This window comes from Equus przewalskii, chromosome 15 (genome assembly GCF_037783145.1).
Source record: "Equus przewalskii isolate Varuska chromosome 15, EquPr2, whole genome shotgun sequence".
NCBI lineage: Eukaryota > Metazoa > Chordata > Mammalia > Perissodactyla > Equidae > Equus > Equus przewalskii.
The window spans coordinates 52,199,934-52,220,893 of NC_091845.1; the positions used below are offsets into that span (position 1 = coordinate 52,199,934).

Sequence of the window (20,960 nt, forward strand, 5' to 3'; positions counted from 1 at the left end):
CTGACAGCAATGACTGGAAAGCTGGTTTAATGGTGTAACCATCAAACGATCTCTATCAAATTCACTGGGTACTCTACTGAGTGAAGGACTACGGAGAATATGATTTATTGGAAATCTTTTTTTGTCTGTTTTTTCAGTTTGCCTATTTCTGAGCTCGAATCAAGTAAAAAAATATCTCATGCCTACCGGAAAGAGGAATAGCCCTTTGAGATACGAAGTGGTGTTCATGTTTTGTGTTAACTTTTCACCTACGACTAAAGCTGTAAAACTCAAGCTACAAACTTTTATATGTCTATAACTTTAAAAAGTCTTTCTCTCTCAGCTGAGTCTGAAATAGCTGCCTTTTTCCAGAAGGGATTTTAAAAATTAGATTAAAATTTCAAAAGAAACTCTTCTTTGACTCATTTATAGAGACTAAAAGGGTTTACTTGAATCTAATAGTCCCAGAATTCCCAGAAAATAAACTAAACTCCTAATATTTTAAATATGCTAGCCTGAAAAAAGTCTTTCCCACAAAAACTCCTTTCTCAGAAGCATTTTTATATAAGAATCTAAGTTACTGCAATCAAAGTGAATCCCTGGATAAATGAGATACATTTGATAATCTGAGTTTTATAAAAAAGTATGCCTTTCTCTGATTTTGTCAGTGCGGAATATAATACAAGCATATATTTCATTTTTTATAAGATTTGGGTTGCTTTTCTCATGAAAAGACTAATTAATCTGAACTTCCTAAATGATACTTGCATAGTATCTTCTAAAATCCAGTCCATATTTAAATTTCCTTAACAGTCCTCTTTTTACCCTCTGCTTATCAATACTCAAAATACAAATAACTCATAAAACAGCCCTTGCCTATGCTGTGAAGTTGTCCCAGATGTCATCACAAGTTTCTGACCACCTCAACGCCGACAGTATGGACAACAAGTGCACAGAAGGTACTCTGCTGCTTACAAGATCTATTTATATATATTACCACTGGCCTTCTCAAGCTGTGAAATTATATGCCCCAATTTAGACCAAAGCTAAGCCTTCATTAAGTTAAGCATTGCACATCCTTTCTGGAGCATGGTAATTAATTTAGAATATTTTATATTAAAATAAGCATGGATAAATTTAAAAGAGAACTGAATGCAAATTTTGCATGAATTTTTTTACAAAAAATATGAAACTTCAAAAAGCACTCAGTAAGTAAAGCCTAAAGATAAAAACAATAATTTGTCTGTTGATAGGGGCAACAAGAGGAAAGGTTTTATGAGCAAACCTGGGAATCTCACTAAGAAAAAAATAGAGATCCAAATTACTTAAATATTTATTTCCCAGAGACTCACCTGTAACCTTGCAATCTCTTCTCCAAATTTCTTCTGCTGTTTTGCCAGGATAGACTGGTGGTACTCAGCATTGGCCTGCATGATACAGTGCTTTGCAGCCAAGATGGGGAACACCTCCTGGAAATAAAAATACTGACCAGGGGAGAGTCCAACCACACAAACCACCACAGACAACATAGGATGCAGGAAGGAGAAGGAAAAGGAGACAGAAATTAGAATTACCCCATTAATGGTTTAGAGATAGGTTAGTCATTAGGTGTAAACAGAGAAGACCACATGGTTTTGCATGGCTTGGATTCAATTAATTCAGTTTTTCTCTTCCAATTAAAATTAAGGCTTTTTTTAAACTGTTAAGTGAAGCCAGTTTAAGTTTTTACAATTCTCTTTCATGGAGCCATGAAGTCGACATTTTGTTTACAAAGAAGAAAGGAAAGCATGTATTAGAAAGAGAAGCAGAATCGACATTCACAGAGGAAGACCAAGCACAGGGCTTTAGAAGCTTTCTTATGAGCCCTTACCCAGCCCTCAGAGTTAACTAAACCACCATTACTCACATATACTAATGAAAATGCTCTATAGCTGACTGTTTCATCATGTTTAAAAGACAAAAGACAGTAAAGTAAGTTCCCACTTACATTCATATCCTAAGAGACTTTTTAATAAAGATGATTTTTAGCCATATAAACATTATTTAGTATCACAAACACTAACATTTCAGTATCATATACTCAAAAACACACGGTAAACAGACAAACGTACTAAGTCAACGACTAACATGATAAAGTGTTATTTTGCCCTAATTTGTTTTGAAAAAATTCCAGTCAAAATTAATTTGAAAAGATTCAAAAACATGAACCACAAAAGCAGTTATATTGGTAGAGGCTCTTGCAAAACGTCAAACTGCAGCCTGCAACCTCACTGTTTTCAGGAAGTACATGCCATAGAAAATCCAAGAAATACACTAGACAATCACTGTCTAGACAAAAAAATAAGAGAATCAAAAACTGAATTACTACCTTGTGTGCTTTCCTGTCTCCCAGTGAATAATTTCCTAGCTTCCTGGATCACTACTTGCAGATATTCCAGTTTTATAACTAGAATATGAAAATATCTTATGAGCTCTTAGTAAAAAGGCAAAAATAAAAGACAACTAAATCTCAAACTGCACCCATGCCAGTTCTCAAGGTAAGACTGCAGCAACTTGGTACTTCAACAGGAGATTTTCAAGGAATACCAGAAGTACAGAAGCAGTTTCCAAGTCTTTGTAGGTGACCTTCTTCTCTCCGTGACAGGACTGAACTAATGGCCCAACGGATGTAACGGTACACTGTGCAGCTGAATACGAGGTCTTTCAGATGAAAAAAGGGTGAGAGGAGGTCCCAAGTCTCTTTTTAACAGTAACTCTATTAATACCCAAGAGTCCTGGGCAAATCTCTATTGATCTCTTGGTGTATTTTAAATCTCCAGGAATCTTCACATTAATTCCTTATTGTTTGTTTTCTGACTAAACTAATGTTGTAATGTTGATGTACTTATATGCTTTTTTTTTTACTTTACCACAAAATTGTCTGCAATTTCATAATGTACAAAGACTCCTGAATGACTTATAAACCTGTAAATTCCCCCACAAAAGATCATGTAGCAAATAACATATGCTATCATATGAATGAAACTAATTCTCTGAACATTTCTGAGAGTTGTTGAAACATACTACATTTCACTCAATCTCTAAGTTTCCTTTTTCAATCTTAAATTCTGAATTTACTTGTTCATCAAATCATCTGCTTTGTCATTTACAAATGAGCATCACTGACTAGTGTTTCCAAACGCCACTTCAGAAAAGTCTACATTAAAACTATTAATACTTCCTGCGACATGTGGTTTAAGACAGTTGTTTTCCTTAGCTGTCCAACAGCCGCCCAATTTTCTATCCCTGTTGGCAAAACTTAATTCTAATCAAAGTATGAGATGAGTTTGTTTTCTTTTCCTTTTGTCTTTATTTCTGTTTCTGCGCTTTAAGACTGATCTTTAAGAAAACAGGACAATAATTAAAAGTGTGAATAATCAACATGCTCAAGTATTCATGCTTATACCAAATCACCAGTGATTCAGAACTACACAATGACTTGATTTGACAAAATTATTGGAGACAGATTTTCAAAAATTTTCAGAAAAAGTTTTAGCTTGAAAAGACAGGTTTAGTAAAGAGTAGAGGCAAAGCCATTCCCTAAATAAATATATAAGAATTTTTCATGCATCTTAAATAAAAAACTATTCCTACAAATAATATTCTTCAAATGCCTCTCCTAAAATTTCAAACTTCTTTACAGAACATAATTGTCAATTTGCTTCTTGTACACAAAAATGTCCAAATATTTCCACATGCAAAATAACCCAGTGTTTACAAAAACAATAACTGACCTTGGGGAGAGTATCTTTGTATTGACACTGTTTAAAAGCATCACCAAAATAATCTGCAGCCTGATTAGCCAATTTAGCTATGATGGCATCTTTCATTTTATCTGGAATAAAATATTAAATTGACCATTATAATTAAAATAAATATAAAATAATCTGATATATCATAGTTTAGTATGGACATTGAGATAAGTCTGTACATTTATCTAAAAAAAAAAAACTTCATTGATGAAATCAATTCTTCTGCATAAAACTTAATTATTCCATATGCAAATCCACAGAGTCAGAAAATAGATTAGTGACTGCCAGGGGCTGAGGGCAAAGGAGAATGGAGAGTGGGTATGGGATTTCTTTTTGGCATGATGATAATGTTCTAATGCATACTTTAAAAGGGTGAATTTTATTGTATATGAATTCTATCTTAACATAAGCTGTTATTTTAAAAGAAAAAATTATTCCAGTTCTGCCAGCCCCAGTGCCCTAGTGGTTAAGTTTAGCATGCTTCACTTCAGCAGCCCAGGGTGGGTTCCTTGGCTAGGACCTAGACTGCTCTGTTAGTCATCATGCTGTGCTGGCAGCCTACATACTAAAAAATAGAAGAAGACTGGCACAGATGTTAGCTCAGGGCAAATCTTCCTCAGCCAAAAAGAAAAAAAAAATTATTCCAGCTCATAAAGCTTCCATATGATGACTGCTCCCTTATTTTCAATTTCTCTGCACTTAACATATTCAGTGCACATTCCAATCTCTCATACTAACTTACATGCCTTATAAGAAATGTTCTTTTCCCCTCATTCACAGGGCCAGGGACTCTGCCTAGATGGCTCCTTCTTGACAGTTACATCTCGTTTAAAGGAGATCTTCTTAAAGAATCTGAGTAATGAATCTAAAATTAGCATAACTCCCCCTACATCCTTATCCCACAGCCACATGACCAGCCATTATCACACAATCTATCTTGTTTTCTTTATAGTAATTACCCCTCTCCAAAATTACCTTGTTATCTTACTTATTATCTCCCCCACACTAAAATGTAAGCTTCCTGAAAATAGGAATTTGTTTGTCTGCTAACTCTATTTATCTAGAGCCTAGAACAGTGACTGCCACACAAGTAAATATCTGCTGAATGACTTTTTGACATACTACAAATCCACATAAATACTACTCTGGAGTTCACTGTTTTAAGACAATAGCTAACAATCCTTTTCATGAAACACAGCCTACATTCTTATACGTGCATTTGTACCACCTTAAGTTCAAAAAAGGAAAGCTGAAAATTTTCAGTAATACGTGTCAAGGTCAAAGAGGAAAGCTATACACTGAGCATATTATATTCTAATCATCTTCTTATTTTAACAGCCTATCACTCCTTTTCACATTCAACAAAATGGCGAACAAATTGGAATTACCTCTTGTGGCTTTTAAAAAAAATACTTCTTGGGCCTGTGCCAGCATAATGAGACTGAGGGTCCCAACAGTATCCGGAGATATGTCCACAGTAGGCTCTCGATTTAAGGCAGATAAAACTGTCTCTTTAATATGTAAAAAGGCACCACTAGCAAACTACAGGAAGGAAAAAGAGAATTTCTTAAAAATCTAGGAACTCAGCAAGACGATTTTCTACTATTACACACAAAATTATTTCAAATGTTAACTCAGTTGATCAGTTACTGTATTTAAATTTTTATATTGTGCAAAACAGATCTAAAACATCTGACCTACAGATGATAAGGGTATTTTTCTAAAACACTATAGAATAAAAGGAGATTTAACAAAGATTAAAAGTAAATTGCAGCAAAAAACAAAGTAAATTAATGGGACAAATTGATTAAACATTTTTAGCTACACTTCCTCAAAACTAACATGAGAATAGAGGCAAGGATAAAACATTACTAAAATGTTTTTAGTACTAAAATGCTCTTGTTTTGGTCCCAAACAAATTCCTCTCTCACATAATTAAACATGACACTTAGGGGAAACCCCAAATGGTAGAGATCCCCAGTCCTCTAAGGAACAGCATTACCATTCATTGCTAACAATTTCTATTTGGCTTTCAGAGCCCCCTGGTGAAATGTTCCCCATCAGATTTTTCTTCCCAATTATATTTTGCTGAGGTTAACACTAAAAGAACTTTTCTTTTATGAAACAAATGATCCTGGATAAAAGAAAGACGTCAATCCGGGATTAAAAGGTGGTGTGGGTTAAAGAGAGAAGCTTTGCAGGGACGATTCAGGGTTAACTGTATTAAAGTGAGCATCGTGTTTCCTGCAGTCATGAAGTATTGTAAAACTAGAATATCTGCAGGGAGTGATCAGTTGGGCTTGCTTAGTAAACTAACAGAATCACCGACAGAACAGCAAGAGATCCAGTCTCTCATTCGTAAATTGGAGCTGGATACCTACAGAAGCTAAAGAATTTACCCAAGGGTACACAGCTTCTCGGTGGCAAACAGCCTAAACAAGGTCTTCAAATACCACTAGTTCTCCTCCCATCACACTAAGCCACCTGCTGTGAATCGGAGGTTAACCACAGAATGGAATGTGTCCTCAATAATTCAGAATGCCCTCTAAGATCTCACATGCCAACTAACTAAATAAAATTTTACTTCATTTTCACATTTTTAAACATTTGCCATTTACGGACTCAAAAAGAGGAGGTATATGCATCATGTTTGTCATCTGTGCCCCTCCAAAACTGTATGGCAAGCCACGATTTGAAGCACATTGTTTGCTTAAAGCCTATTTTTCTCTCTGTTTCCTAGAACAGCATTCCTCACCTCTCCCTTAAACTTAAACAATCGGAAAAATTCAGACTCCACCTCTAAGACAAGCAAATTCCAGAGGATGGGAGACAGTGGAAGGACCATTAGGAATTCCACAAAATTTGGAAAGAGAACACCTGAAACTCCAAAGGACCATTTTAGTAACACTTCTGACCTTTAGTCTCCTTGTCTGTTAAATGAGAATGACGTTATACAACATGTATCACGTTCATCTGAGAGTAAAATAATGTACAGAACACACTTTGTAAATTATAAAGAAATATAAAACATGAAAACATAATTATAGATGATACCACTTAACAACAATCACTTACGTTCTTTAAATTGAAACAAAAAAAAAGCTGAGTAAATAATATGCCATATTAGTAAATGACAGAAAGTAAAATTTAAATTTAGCTAACTGAAGAACATTACAAATCTGACCACATTTAAATATGACCTCTCCACAAGTCTCAGAGTTAAAATTTTCTTGCCAAGAGGTCTTGATTTTTGTGACACTAGTGAAATTTTACGTGTGTCTCACTCTAAGGAAAAAAATATATAAAAATAAAGTACAAATTTTTTAAATGAGGTCATTTATTCACCAAGGATTTCATCTCAAACATTTAATCATTTGTTCTCCCAACATACTGAGCCTTTATTGTGTGCCAGGCACTGTGCTAGGTGCTGGGTATAAAGGTGAGCAATTTATCTAAGGGCTTCAAAAATACGAATCACCTCATTAAAAAGCAGATTACTTTTCAAAAAAAAACCTATGGGTAAAGAAACATCTATAAACCTAAATACAAATTATTTTCAATTTAATCCAATGCAGTCTTGATCATTATGTAGTAACTACTGTTCTGCATACCTGGTAATGCTTAGCAGCGATTTTCAATCCTTCATCATTATCCAGGTTCTGTTCTGCTGCGATCTGGCTAGCTAAGGCTGCACAATTGAACAACACACAGCTCTTTTCATATCCTAAGCTTGCAAGAGCTGTAAAAAATTGAGAAGAAAAAATTTATCAGATTATTTTTCCTAAAGAAAATGAATATTTCAAAGAGAAATAAATACTATGACCTCCATCCCACGGGCTCTCACAAAAACCAGTTTCCAGACCTGTTTTCTCACCCATAATATGCTCCCATATTTCTAGCTGCCCTGCCAGGCATTTATTTCCACAACAATATTCCCATCACCTAAAACTCAAAAGATCAATAAATTCTTCTTTCCTTCCCTTTACGTCCACATTGCTATTAGGTTCAAAATGAAGTCATTCTCATGTCTTTTCTCACTTAAATTCAAATAAATTTTTTCCATTTTTCCATCACCTCTCTCAAAATTGTATCTTCCCACCACATTTAAACCAATTCCTCACTACTCCAAACCTAAGCCAATGCAAGCACCTCCTAGATGGCCATCTATGTCTCACTCCCTAAGCCAATGCATCTCTCAGAGGGCTAGCAGATTATCTGGCTAAAATACAACTATGACCAAGAATCTACACATCTCATATCCGCCGGGATAGCTACTTTGGAAAAAAAACAGAACACAACAATTACTGGCAGGCATGTAGAAAAACTGGGACTGTTGTGCACTATTGGTAGAAATGTAAAATGTTGCAGCTGCTGTGGAAAACACTATGGAGGTTCCTCAAAAAATTAGAAATAAAATTGCCATATGATCCAATAATTCCACTTCTGTGTATATATCCAAAAGAATTGAAAGCAGGGTCTCAAAGAGATATTTGTACACTCATGTTCTTAGCAGTATTATTCACAAAGCCAAAAGGTGGAAACAACCCAGGTGTCCAGTGATGGATGAACACAAAAACAAAACGTGGTACATACATATAATGGAATATTATTCAACCTTAAAAAGGAAGGAAATCCTGCCACATGCTATAACATGGATAAACCTTGAGGACATCACTAAGTGAAATAAGTCAATCACAAAAAGACAAATACTGTATGATTCTACTTATGAGGTATCTAAAGCAGTCAAATTTACTGAAACAGAAATAGAATGGTGGTTAACAGGGACTGAGGGAAGGGTGAAAAGGGGAGTTGTTTAATGGGTACAGAGTTTCAGTTTTGCAAGATCAAAAAGTTTTGGAAAGCTGTTTCACAACAATGTGAATATACTCAATGCTACTGAAACCATACACTTAAAACTGGTTAAGACAGTAAATTTCATGTTATACGGTTTTTACCATAATTTAAAAAACAAGACAAATTCAATCAGAGACATTCAAGGTCTCACATAATGTGCCAGACATTGAGCCCAAGCAAAATAATCAGAAGGTTCCTTACAAAAACACTGAACAAAGCATGTAGGAGAATCAGAACACTACAGTTGTGTGTTTGTGCCAGAGCAGCGCCATGAAGTAAAACTCCCTGTTAAAGCATTTTAGTACTCTCCCTTGTAATAATGGCCAGTTTTCAGTTCATCTCCAACTCAATTCTAGCCTCCTCACCCAAAGGGGAGGCAGACATACATACCAGCTACTCTAACCTACTTTCTTAAATAAATATATGAAAAATCAAGAATAACCAGGATGTGAAGAGAGCCTACAACAAAATAAAGATCAAAGTGAACTGATAAATTAAGCCCAAAGTAAACGAAGACAATTCCAATAACAGAAAAAACATTTCAAAGATCCTAATTAGCATTCTTAAAGAGATTCAAAGATGGTATACCCATAAAACAAGAACAGGATGTTATAAAGACAGAACAATCCATGAATAAGAAAAACCTCCAGGAAATTAAAAACCTGACTGCCGAAAGTTTTTCAAAAGATTAGAAAATAATATCTAGGCAGCCAATAAAGTCAAAGAAATGAAAAATCTAAGAGTTATGAATGAGAAGCTCAGAACAGCCAACATTGAACTAATAAAGCATTCCAAAGAGAAGAGAGAAAAAAGTGAAGAGGAAATTATCAAAGAAATGTACAAAAACTTCCCAGGGCTGAAGGGAGATATTAGTCTTCAAACTGAAAGGGCCAATAATACATGCCATACACAAAGAATAAAAACAGAGCCAATTAGATCTTTAAAGATTTCTAAACAGGAAGGATAAAGAGAAAATTATAAAAATCTTCCCAAGAGAAAAAGAAACAGGTCACCTACAAAAGGACAAAAATCAGACTTTTCATAGGTAACATTGGATAGTAAAAGACAAGGGAACAACGCCTTCAAGTTCTAAAGAAACGTAGCTCAAATTAAGTCAACAAATATATATTAAGGGCAGTATGCCGGAAAAAAAGACAGCAAGGGACAAAACGGTAAGCAATGACGTCAGGGAAGTAAAAGCCAACTTACACTGTAAAGCCTTTAGCTTTTACTCTAATGAGGTGGAAAGTCAACAGTTTTGAACAGAGACTCACTCAGCCCACACAGTGGACAACAGACCGCAGAGAAGCAACCCTGGTGGAAGCAGGAGACTAGACAGGTAGCTGCTACAGTAACGTGCTGAGATGTGATGGCGGCTCTGACCAGAATGGCAGCAGTAGAGGTGCTGAGAAGTGACTGGATTTTGAACGTATTTTAAAAGAAAATCTGATAGGATTTGCTGATGAATTAATTGAATGCAGGGGGGAATGAAGTGAAAGTGTCAAGAATGACTCCAAGGTTTTTGACATAAGCCCCAGGTGCCAGAATTTCAAACCAAACTCATGTGAGGACAAAATACAGACATTTTCACAAAGAAAGGATTCAGAAAGTTGACCTTTTCTCTGAAAGTTACTTAAGAATATATTCCAGCGAAAGAGCTAGACACCATATCCAGAAAACAATAGCTTTAACCTAAGGGAGCAGTGACAGTCCCGGATGATAGTTATGCAGCAGCTTTGGATAGCAAACAGTCCAGATTCAAGAAGCCATCGGAAACAGGAGTCTCGCAGGAAAAGGGGTGACTCCAGAGAGAGAAATAGTTAAGACTGAGAGTTTGGAATACCTTCAGAATATGGTAAAAGCACAGAATGTGTGTGGTGGTGAAGCAATTAAAACTTCTAAACACACACACAGAGAGCAGCACGAGAAAGTCACAGTCTAAATATGAAGCAACTCGTCAACGCTATGACAGAAGTCAGTAGGTTTCAAGAAGAATGAAATATATTCCAAACAGATAAAAGTAAACTTTTTCTATATAAGACATATATCCGGTCTATTGCATTTCCCATAAACATTATCATCCCAGGCTGTGATCTGTCATTTTATTTTGACAATTTCTCGTGTGTAAGAGATTCTATGAAAATGTTTTCTTGTAATTAAATCTTTTCTTTTTTCCTTTATTATTTCTTCTATCACATCTAAACTTAAATCAGGTTCTCTTTAAAATAAATATATAATTGTCCTTTTTGTAGAGTTCTTTTTTCTTAATATTCAACTCCATTCTTGTTTTTCACCTGAGCTCTTCTTTTCACTAAACTTTCCAAAATGAAAACAGCTTGATTATAAATAAAAAGTTTTTCTAAAATTCAAACAATTGTTAAAAAAAAAAAACTACAAAAGAAAATAAATTAAAAATCACCCAATAAGCTACCTCCCAGAGTTACCCATTGTTAATTTTTGGGTGAATATCTTCACAAATAACTACATATATGTTCACACATACAATTTTTCACAAATTGGATACTATACCATATTCAAATTGCCTGGAACGCACAACTCCAGGAGCAGTAATCACGCTGGGTTCTATATGAACGGTGTTCCAAGGAGACCAACTCTAGGGCCCCTTGAGTTGTACAATGCAGCAGTTCTGACCTATAACAGGTGTTTGGTTTTTTTTGTTTTAAGGATTGGCACCTGAGCTAACAACTGTTGCCAATCTTTTTTTTTTCCCTGCTTTATCTCCCCAAACCTCCCCTGTATACAGTTGTATATCTTAGTTGCCGGTCCTTCTAATTGTGGGATGTGGGACACCACCTCAACGTGGCCTGATGAGCAGTGCCATATCCTCGCCCAGGATCCAAACCCTGGGCCGCCGCAGCGGAGCACGCAAACTTAACCACTTGGCCACGGAGCTGGCCCCTAACAGGTGTTTTATTCAATATTCCCTGGACATAGCCTCTCATGTCAACAAATACATATTTGCATTATCATTCTTAGTACTCTAAAATTACATAATATTCTAATGAATGGGTAGCCCATGCTTTATTTAACCAAGACATTACTGAAGGACATCTAATTCACATTTGCTACTAGAAATGCCTTGATGAACTACCTCCTGCTTTATTTCTGCTCTTAATTTCTTTGCTTCCCACTTCTTCCAAGAACTTGGCTCATCACTTAGCCTATCCCACGTGAGTACCTCCTAGTTCTCCCACATCTGCTCCTTATTCTCAGCCTATCAATTTGCTTGTCACAACAGCACTAAAAATCCTTTTCTTGACTTTGCCTCCCTCTCAGCATAATGCTCCCTTTATCCTCAAATCTTTACTGCAATTTTTCTGAAATGAACAACGCACAATTGCTGTTTCCTTTTCCTCAGTTCTGGTCCACCCCTCAACTTGATGCAATCTGGCTTCCTCAGCATGCCCCTGGTGAAACTTCCTTCACTGCCAAATTCAGTGACTTCTCCAACCTCACATGACTTGACCTCTGCCACAGTGACTCTTTCCATGATGTTCCAATCTAGATGAATATCACAGACACTTGGAGACATTTTCAAAGATACTAATTCCATTATTAGTATCCCTGAAATTTCCTCCTATCACATCTGGCATTCTCTATCTTTATCTTTAAGGATACATCTGTATCTTTAACATTTTCCTCAGGTAATTCTAATGTGCAGCCAAGTTCAGGAACCACTGGACTACATTATCTTTGAAACTGTTCTGGCACTCAATTCCATGTCTCTGTTTTTCCCTGGTTGCTCCAAGATCCTAAAAGCTTTCTCTCAACCTCATTCCCAGAATCTCTTCCTCTATTTCCCCTAAATGTTATCTTCCCTAGCTCTGGTTTTCATACTTTTCCCAATCTATAGTCTACTAGAGGGGATAAATTTATTATCATTTAGTGATAATCATTCCCAAATCAATGTGTCTACATCTTTTGAGGTTTAAATCCATTAGTTTCAAATAACAAAGACAAATTTCTACCCAGACATAACACAGAAAAGTCAAGCTCAACCTGTGTATTGAAAGCAATAAATATCCAACAGGTCAAACCAAGTTACAAATCTTAGAGTCCACCCTCAATTCCTACTCTTCCTTCTGACAGATAGTGGGCAGAACCAGTCAGTTTCACCTGAAATGTCTCTTAAACCCATCCTTCTCCTCTGACTCACATATAAGACCTTGCCTAATCTCATCATCCTTATCAGTCTCCTAACTGGTCTGTCTCTCCCTAGTCTCTGGAGTTAGGCTTTCTGGAGTCAGATCCAGCTTCATTAAATCCTTGCCAAATGATCTTAGAAAGCCACTGAATCTTTCTAAACCAGTTTGCTCAATTAGTAATCATAGTGCCTTTCCTCAATGGGTTACTGGGGAATTCAGTAAGGTAACACGTGTAAAGCCCCTTCCACAGTCCCTAAGTGAAATAAGTACTCAATAAATGTTAGTTAGCTATTAACATATAAAAAACAAGAGTAAAGTTCATAATATATTTGCAACTTTTCATAATCTTCTTTCCAATGTCTTCACCCTCCATAATCCCCAATTCAATCTATGGTTTCAAGGCTTAACAATAATTACATTAATATGTATTATATATAATTTATACTGTATGATATTATGTAATATTATACAGTATATATTCTATAATACATACATACTATATATAAGATACTATAAATATTTATATTTGCATAAATAAATTTGCAGCTAATATTTAAGCACTGTTCTAAGGACTTTACATGTATTCTCTCATTTAATCCATATAAGAACCCAATGAGATATATCATACTTCACAGTACTATTCCTCACTTCATAGATGAGAAAATTAACACACAAAAAAATTAACTCGATGAGCTGTACATAAAAAAGCATCCACTCTTCTGACCTTTGGTTATACTGGTCTACCTATAATGTTATTTTCTACCTGGAAAAAACAAATTCATCCTTCCAGGCCTCACTCAAACATTGCTTGCTTTCAACAGGCAGCATTAACTTGTTCCTCACCTATGCTCCCATAAGTTTGTTCATAGACTGATATACTACCTACTGTATTTTAGAACGATCAGCTGTCTTCCCAACCAGACTGAGTACAATCGCTTTATTCATTTTTATAACTAGGACAGTGCCTGGCAAGGTGTAGGCTCTCTACAAATATTTGGAAATTGCATTAGAAGTTGAAAGCTAAAAAGAAAATGAAATGCAAAAATTTTTATTATTTACAAAGTCACGAGGAGAGCATTTTTAAAAGCCAAAAACAATACAAAGTGGTTAGACCAAGTTTCCTATCATTTTTATTAAAAAATTACATACCCAATTTTACAGATCCTCCAAAAAGTGAACCTTTATCAAAAGCATCCTTCCAGGTAAATGTCAAGCAGATCTTGACAGAAAGAGAGAAAATAGAAAATTATGTTACCTTCCTGGATCTCATTAAATATTTAGTCTTTTTTGAATAAAATTCCACAATGAGGAAAAGGACATAGGCTTCAACTTGCTGTCTAAAACATTATCTTCCCTAAACAACCAACTCCTTTTCCTGGACCATAAAATTTTCTCTTTTTAAATTAAAATACTGGCAGTAAGAAATTTCAAATGTTCATTCTGCCTCAGTAATTGTACATATATTGTCTTCTGCTGAAAACGCTATCTTACTCATCTTTACAAACACACAATGGCTTGAACAGAACAGGCACTTAATAAATGATTGTCAAAGCCAGAGATGCAAAGGCAACAAAGTAAGTACGACAGGTTTCCCAGAAGATAAAATTAAAAACTTGTGAAGATTCAAGTCATATACATATGTTCACCTTTCTGAATGTATGTTACACATGACTAAAAATTTACTTAATAAAAAAACTGCATCTCACTCTCCTAAAATATTCTACATACAAAGGTTAAAAAGAACTTAGCCTCTTTTAAATTATGTATTGCAATCCAATACAAAAATGTTTTAACTCTGGATTAGAGAATTTTCCATATACACCAAACCAGAGAAAATAACATAATGAATTCTCAGTTTTAGCCTTTTGCCCTTTTTGGTTCATCTACCTCCCACTTTCCCTACACTCCTCCCACACACATGTACTTTTTTCCTGGAGCATCTCAAAGCAAATCTCAACATATTATTTCAACTATAAAAACTTTAGTAGGAGAACATTTAAAGGATTCTACATAAACTATTTTAAAATTTAGAAATGTCACACAAAGTTTTTAACAAGTCCCCCAAATAAAACTGTAAGAAATCACCATTTTCAATATCTAGCCTTTAAGAAAAAGTAAAGTTGACATTCTTATAGTCTAATATCTAATCATAATAGCATTTGCAACTTTATATGCAAATATAATTTACGTCAATAATTTTTGAAGCACATAAACTGAGAATAATACTTTCTGAATTACAGTTTCCTTCTTAATTCTGTAAAAGCCAAAAAAGGAAGGACAACATAGATTATATTAATCATTCAATAGATCCTACTGATATAAAATGCAGGGAAAAAAAATTGTAGACCAATGCTCTACATTAGCCCAGAAATGACTGAGGAATGACTTGAATAGAGGTACGGAAGACTCTTCAAAAGGACACAGACTCATATCAGATGGGCTTAAAAAGCTTCTAATTTGTATTAAAAAGTCTCATAAAAACCTAAAGATAGAGAAAAGGTATCATTTACTTTAATGAAATTATACCATGGGTGGGAGGAAATGGGTGATTTGCCATTATCATATAACTTTAACACAAATTAAAATTAATGACTTACCTGATTTTCAGAAAATGGGAATTTGGGTTCAATGGAACATATCTGATCATAATATCTAAAAAATAGAACAAAATTAAAAATTATTAGAGTTAAATATTACACATACATGTAAATAACTGGTTTATACTAAAATTATTCATGTTTACTTTGAGTGGCCCACAAATCATATTCAATCAGCTATTTTAAAGTTAATGAACATAGTCTTTTAATGTGTAAACCAGGAGTTAAAATACATGCAGAAAAAATTGTGAACAAAAAATTCACACTCATCACCAAAGAAAAATATTTATCAACCAGTATTGGCTAAAAGCAAACTAACACTGCTCAGCAAAGCAGTGTATTTCTTAAAGTACTATTTCTTATTAAGATAACTGTTTATGTCCTTTGGGCAAATTAATATATCTGGCAGGGTGATGATTAAAATCAGGTTTACCAACTTTCAAACATGTTTTGGGTATGTCCACTTCTGTGTATCTCCACCACTGCCACACGGTTTCACTACCCTCCCTTTAAAGTAGACTAATCCAAAAGTTTCCTAGCCAATCTCCCTGTCTCATTTTCTCCTTCCTCATTCTTTTTAATCTATTTTCCACACAGCTGCCGCAACATCATCAAACAGGAAGCAGTCTTCCCCCTGATCAGGTTGACCTTTGAGCTAGCAAGGGGGGTTGGGTGGTGCCCCAGGCCAAGCTTTCTAACTGGCCTCTAATCTTTCCTCTTTCCCTTATTACTGCCCAACTCTGTCCCCCCTTCAACAGGGCTCTTTCCAATGGTTATCTGTAAGGCCAAGTTTTCAGGAGGAGGTGCAATGTGTCTGGGATCAAGTTTTTGGCTGACATGGCCATGAGTCTGGTTACAAACAGGAAGAACTGAGCAACTAAGTAAATACACTCAAGACAATGGGAGTCAGGTTTCTAACTATCACGGAAAGGAATTACAAATATGGGAAGGGAGAAGGCTAGAATAAACTCTGTAGCTTTGGATTGGAATTGGAGGTATCAGAGTGAATTCATTTTTGTGTGTATGTGTGTGAGGAAGATTAGCCCTGAGCTAACTACTGCCAATCCTCCTCTTTTTACTGAGGAAGACTGGCCCTGAGCTAACATTCATGCCCGTCTTCCTCTACTTTATACGTGGGACGCCCACCACAGCATGGCTTTTGCCAAGTGGTGCTATGTCTGCACCCAGGATCCGAACCGGAGAACCCCAGGCCGCTGAGAAGCAGAACGTGCAAACAACCACTGTGCCACCGGGGCGGCCCCCTGAATTCATTTTTTAATATAGTGAAAAGATACAAAAACAGGTATAAAACATCTTCCTATGCCAGAAAGTTAAGGAAATATGCAAATAATGATGAGGACATGTCAAAATGACACAGGAACTAGCTTTAAAGGGCTTCCACTAGCCAAGTACAGAAGAATTTAAATAAACTAAATAAATCATAACCCATTGAGGAAAATAACACCATTCTGAAGAAAATTAAATAAATAGGTGAAGAGAGAAGGAAAGCTCTATCCTACTATACTATGCCAACTAATAAATCTAAAAGAAATGGAGTTAGAAAAATCAGCATTTGGTACCTTTCAGATCACAGTATCTGATTCAGGTAAGATTCATCAGCGGATGCTAAAAGCTGAAAGTTTGACGGAAACAGGATATTACAAAGTCTCAAAGTATCTCCCCACAAAATACGAAATAAGTAGTACAAACATACTTATTAATTGTATGGTCAAGTAACCTGGCAGACACCATCTTAACTAAGTCATAAAAGTTAAACACTACCAGCAATGGGACAAATCAACATCATGTTCTTCTTGATATGCACTAAAAAGAACACAGCATCACTTCAATGATAGGGAATGCAGAAACCATGAGAAAATACAAGACACAGCCTTATTGAGGGACATTCTACAAAGTAACTTAGCCTGTACTCTTCAAAAATGCCAAGGTCATGAAAGACAAATAAAACTGAGCAACTGTTGCAGATTGAAGGAGAGTAAGAGACAATTAAATGCAATGCAGGATCCTGGATTAGATACCTGGACCTATGAATAACACTATTGGGAGAATCGGCAAAATTTGAATGAGTTCTACAGATAAAACTGCAATATTTAATCAATGCTAGTTTTCTGATTTTGAAAGTTGTATTGTGGTCATGTAGAGAGTACTCTTGTACTTAGGAAATGATCTCTGAAGTCTTAGGTACTCAAACCCTTTAATGAAGTCTCATTGTACTTAAAATTACGTCCAAACATTTGACAAGGTCAGGATCACCTGTACAAAAGTCTACTCTCCAGTCTCACCTCAGAATATTCACTACACATTCTAGTCACTAAATGCTATGCTCTCTCCTGGTTTAGGGCCTTCACCCATTTTTTTCTCTGTACCTGGAAACTTTTCCCATCACAATTTTCCACTCTTCTATTCTAAGCAGACATGTCATGAAAGAAGCCTTTCCTCATTCATTCATTCATTCATTCAACAAATATATACTAAGAGTTTACTAGGCATCAAACACAGTTCTAGGACATAGGAATTCAGCAGTAAATAAACATTTAAAAATCTGCACCCTTGCAAAGCTTATTTTTAGACGGGGAGACAAAATAAGTAAAAATATAGTAGACAGCGGTAAGTGCTATGGAGAAAAAGAGGTAAGAGAGATAAGGTGTGTGTATGGGGTGAAGTGAGAAGAGTGTAGGTTTGTTTTTGTTTTTGTTTTTGGTGAGGAAGACTGGCCCTGAGCTAACATCTGTTGCCACTCGTCCTTTTTTTCCTCCCCAAAACCACCCAGCACATAGTTGTATATCTTAGTTGTAGGTTCTTATAGTTCTTCTATGTGGGACGCCACCTCAGCGTGGCTTGATGAGTGGTGCTAGGTCTGCACCCAGGATCTGATTGGCTAAACCCCAGCCCCCCGAAACAGAGCACATAAACTTAACCACTTGGCCACGGGGTCAGCCCCCAAAAAGACTGTAGTTTTAAATAATATGGTCACTTGACTACATAAAAGTAAAAAATAAAAATTTTTTAAATATCATGAATAATAGAGAAGGCATGAAGGAGGTCATGGGGTGAGCCAAGCAGATATGTGAGAAAAGCATTACCAGTCAAGGGAAGAGCAAGTGCCAAGAAGCTAAGAGAAGAGTATGCCTGAAAATGCCCCTGCCATGGATGGCAAGGAGGCCAATACAGCCATAGAGCAAGCACAGGAGAAAATAGGAGGAGATGAAATCAAAGAAGTAATGATGCCTTGAGTGCATCTGTTAAGACTTTTGGCTTCTACTACACAGAGTAAGGGGGGAACCGTTAGAGGTTTGGACAAAAGAGTAACACGAGCTAATCTATTTTCACATAGTCACCATGGCTGCGATGTAGAAAAGTGACTTGCAGGTATGCAAGGGCAGAAGCAGAGAAATCAGTCAGGAAACTACTGCGGTAATCCAGTCAAGAGATGATGCTAGCATGGACCAGGGTGGTCCATGGTGGTGGAGAAGTGATAAGGGCAGTCAATGTAACTCCTTTTTTAAATTAGCTCCCCTCTCCATTTATAATCTCTTAGGCCTCTGAACTTTTCCTTCATAGAATTTATAACAGTTTATAATATATTTAGCACTGTTTTATGGTAGCACCAAACAATGAGTAAAATGCAAATTTCTTAAGTTACCTTTTTTCTTATCTCTGAAGAGTTAAAACCAAATACTCTCTGTTTTGAGAATGAACAAAAGCTACCAAGGGACATGACCATAAGGAGTGAAGAGCAAGTACCAAGGGCCTAAGGCAATAGTGTGCATGGCAAGCAAGGAGGCCGATGTGGCTATTGAGCAGGGATTGACAAACTTTGTCCGAAAAGGGCTATTCTAGGCTTTGCCAAGCAGAAGGCAAAATCAAGGATACTATGTGGGTACTTACATAACAAGAAAGAAAACTCCTGCCCTTCCCTGTACCCTTTTCACCTGGGTTGGGCCATCTAAGTTGGTGGACACACAAGATACACAGTTGTCCAACTGCCACTAGCTGAAGATGTTCTCTGAAAACAGAGTATACAGTCTGGTGGAGAGGGGCTCAGCGGAGAGGAATGGGTGGTGGCCAACAGTCAGTTTCACTCTGCCCCAGTGACAACCAAATTCCAGCCCGCCCTTCTCTCCTCCCAGAGAGCCCAGCCATTTCAATTTGGGCAGTTGGCACAGCTGGCTGGAGACAAGGCAATATGCTGAGTCACCAATTCCCAGGCTGAGATCCTACCATTCAATGTCAGGCCATTGTCAAGTGGAGTACCAATGTGCAGGGGGCACCAGAACAAGCCCTGGGTAGCACTGAGGCATGGCCACTAGCCAGGGAGGCAGGTGCTGGGAATAAAGGGGAGGATGGAGCAGAGGCGAACACCTCAGGGCGTCTCCAAGGCTTGCAGTGTTAATTCACTAGAGTGGTGCCAGTGGACCATACAAAAACAGGCAGCTGGGCGGGCCTTAGTTTGCCGACCTCTGCTCTAAAGCAAGCAAGGAAGGTCCACAGTCGAACCGTTCGCACCAATCTCCTCTACAGTAAGCGAGAAAGGAAATAATAGGAGACGCAGCTACTCGCTCTGCAAATGGATCAGGAAAAAAAGAAAGGCTAAACAGAATGTAGTAAATTTTTTATATCTACTCTCTTCACTCCAAAGCTGTTGGGGTCAACTCTCAAAACTTGAGTTGCATGGGGAAACAGTGCATTTATGTCCTATATTTAGATGACTAGAAGCTATGTGATGAAATCCTCAAAGTAAAAAAGCTGTCTTTGGACAGGTGGTGTAATCTGAAATAAAAGTACAAGAGGGCAGTCACTGGAAATCAACAATATCTAATACGGAGTAAACACCAACAAAGAGGTCAACTATGTTTTTCAAAAGAGAGTAGCCACTGCTAACTGCAGTTACCACAGGCAAAACGCTGTTCCTAGAGCACTAAATACAAGGTACTCCTTCGATATAATTCCACCATATACGAGCCCTCACAGTTCAGCCGAGATCCCAGGTATCAAAGTTCTCTAGAGAGGGAACAAGAGCAGAAACGAGAGACTCTACCACACCCCTCTCTTCATCTTTAAATATGCTTTACTATATCAGCAGATTCTAGCCCAGGATATAGCTCCTACAAAGTAGACGTAGGCTGCAAGTTTTCTACAAGTAGGAAGATGGAAAGCCAGTATGCTACACTGAGTTGGCAAAAAAAAAAAGTGCATTGTGAGAAATGATGCTGCAAAGAATCTTCAAAGATTTTATTTTAGAAATAAGCGGAATTTTTTTAATCAACTATAAAATCCTAAACATACTTAAAAGGAATGATGCCATAGTGCACAGAGCTCAGGCTTTCAAGTTAGACAACCCTGAGTTTGAACCCCAGCTCCACTAACTCTTAGCTGTGTGATTATGTGCAAGTTACTCAACCTCTAAACCCTTCCTAAAGTGAAGGCAATACCTCATTTAACTTATGAGGAACAAGTGATACAATATATACTAAATGCTTAAAATAGTGTCTGGACACATAGTACATGTTGGATAAAAGGGTAGCTACAAATTATTATTTTGCAACTATTCA

At 36.6% G+C, this 20,960-nt stretch overlaps 1 protein-coding gene across 2 annotated transcripts in view; it reads right to left on the reverse strand.

Moving 5' to 3' along the window:
• PDCD6IP (programmed cell death 6 interacting protein) overlaps window positions 1–20,960 on the reverse strand; it is a 70,324-nt gene that overhangs the window by 41,987 nt on the left and 7,377 nt on the right. The window contains exons 2-7 of one of the 2 annotated variants that reach the window (XM_008539242.2): window positions 15,388–15,442; window positions 13,940–14,009; window positions 7,382–7,509; window positions 5,159–5,312; window positions 3,753–3,853; window positions 1,332–1,448 (exon numbers count right to left, since the gene is read on the reverse strand). In XM_008539242.2, coding sequence (XP_008537464.1) covers window positions 1,332–1,448; window positions 3,753–3,853; window positions 5,159–5,312; window positions 7,382–7,509; window positions 13,940–14,009; window positions 15,388–15,442 — 625 coding nt within the window. Of the gene's footprint in view, window positions 1–1,331; window positions 1,464–3,752; window positions 3,854–5,158; window positions 5,313–7,381; window positions 7,510–13,939; window positions 14,010–15,387; window positions 15,443–20,960 lie in introns of both variants that reach the window. The other variant, XM_008539241.2, reaches the window with a different exon arrangement.